Source organism: Trichechus manatus, unplaced genomic scaffold (assembly GCF_000243295.1).
Source record: "Trichechus manatus latirostris isolate Lorelei unplaced genomic scaffold, TriManLat1.0 scaffold04227, whole genome shotgun sequence".
Taxonomy (NCBI): domain Eukaryota; kingdom Metazoa; phylum Chordata; class Mammalia; order Sirenia; family Trichechidae; genus Trichechus; species Trichechus manatus.
In genome coordinates, this window is record NW_004448163.1 from 1 (window position 1) to 1,658 (window position 1,658).

General features: G+C 50.2%; 1 protein-coding gene across 1 annotated transcript; it reads left to right on the plus strand.

Annotated features, from left to right (window-relative positions):
• The first annotated feature begins 506 nt into the window (after positions 1-506).
• TBCB (tubulin folding cofactor B) lies at positions 507-1,167 on the plus strand. The gene is made up of 2 exons (XM_023725900.1): positions 507-707; positions 872-1,167. Exons 1-2 carry the CDS (start codon positions 580-582, stop codon positions 984-986), a joined length of 243 nt encoding a protein of 80 aa, XP_023581668.1. The 5' UTR covers positions 507-579; the 3' UTR covers positions 987-1,167.
• Positions 1,168-1,658: the final 491 nt, after the last annotated feature.

Genomic DNA, 1,658 nt, shown 5'->3' on the forward strand with positions numbered 1-1,658 from the left:
TGTCCATTGAAGCCCAACAGTTTTTCATTTTGATGAAGTCTAACTTACTTATTTTTTTTTTTGTTGCTTACGCTTTTGATGTTATATCTGAAACCATTATGAAATCCAAGGTCTTAAAGATTTACCCCTACGTTTTCTTCCGAGAGCTGTTTTTAGGTCTTTGATCCGTTTTGAGGTGATTTTTGTCTGTAGTGTGAGGTCGGAGTCCAGCTTCACTCTTGGCATGTGGATATTCTGTAGTTGGAGCATCGTTTACGGAAGAGACTGTTCTTTCACCGCCGAGTTGTCTTGGCACCTTTGTCAAAAACCAGTTGACCGTGAACAGTGTGGATTTTATGCCGAGTGGGATGGGCAGCCTTTGAAGAATTTGGAGCAAGCCAGTGGTGTGTCTCCCTGAGATTTTACAAAGACCTCTTTGGCTGGGATGTTGAGTGGATAAGAGGGGGCAGGGTGGGAGCAGGGAGACAGTGAAGGGCTGCTGCGTTAGTCCAGGCAGGAGATGGGGATGGTTCTGGGTGGCGGCAGTGAAGGAAGCAAGGAGGTTTCTGCCAAGGCAGGCCTTGCACTCAGTAGGCAGGCATGAATGTGGGCCGAGCTGCACCTGTAGGTTTCACCGGGATTTCTCCCCTGGCAGGACTCACAGATTTCAAGCCTGGCTACTGGATTGGCATCCGCTATGATGAACCACTTGGGAAAAACGACGGCAGGTAACAACCATTCCCGCTCTGGCGTCTGTGTCTCTGTGGGCATATACGTGGGTACATGCGTAAGGCCACGTGCGTACTGCTGGGTGAGCCTGCCCATACTAGCGTATGGGGGTCAGAACCGTTTGAGGCTTTCTGACCAGTGCCTCCTCCATCGTGCCCCGCAGTGTGAATGGGAAACGCTACTTTGAATGCCAGGCCAAGTACGGTGCCTTCGTCAAGCCATCGGTTGTGACGACGGGGGACTTCCCTGAGGAGGACTACGGGTTGGACGAGATGTGACGCCCCAGGAAGGGTACCTCCCCGCTCCAGCTTCTGACTTGCGCCCTCCTTCCCTCCCCATGTGCGTGTCGAGGGCCTTCTTTTCCTCTTCCCGTTTTTATCCTCCCTTGCCATTGGCTACTGAGACGTGCGCATTAAACTCGTGGAAAACTTGGGAAATGTTGGGGGGATTATGGGAGGAGTTGGGAGCAGCTGTGTAAGTGAGGGTAAAACGGGGTGGGCAAAGTAGATGCTGGGCAGGATGAGGCTTTATCTCTTAGCTAATAACCAGAGGCCCATGAGAGTCATCTTTGTCCTTGTGTTAGTTAATGTAGCGTTCCGCTGCTGTAACAAAGAGGCCCGAAATCATACTGGCTCAGACAAGATGAAGGTTGATTCTTCCTTCATGTAAAGTCTCACATAATCACGGAGTGCTAATACGGTGACATCTCAGTGTCAGGGACCAGTCTCCCTTCCTTCATCTTGTTGCTGTCCCATCTCCTCCCCCTAATTGCCATCTCATCTATTCCTGCCACTGAAGAAAGGCGCATAGACAACGCCAAACTTGCGCTTATTTCATTGGTCTGAATTTGGTCATATGGCCACATGTAGCTGCAGAGGACGCTGGGAAATGTAGTCTTTATTCTGGATAGCCATATGCACAACCAAATAGGGCGTTCTTGAACTACGGAA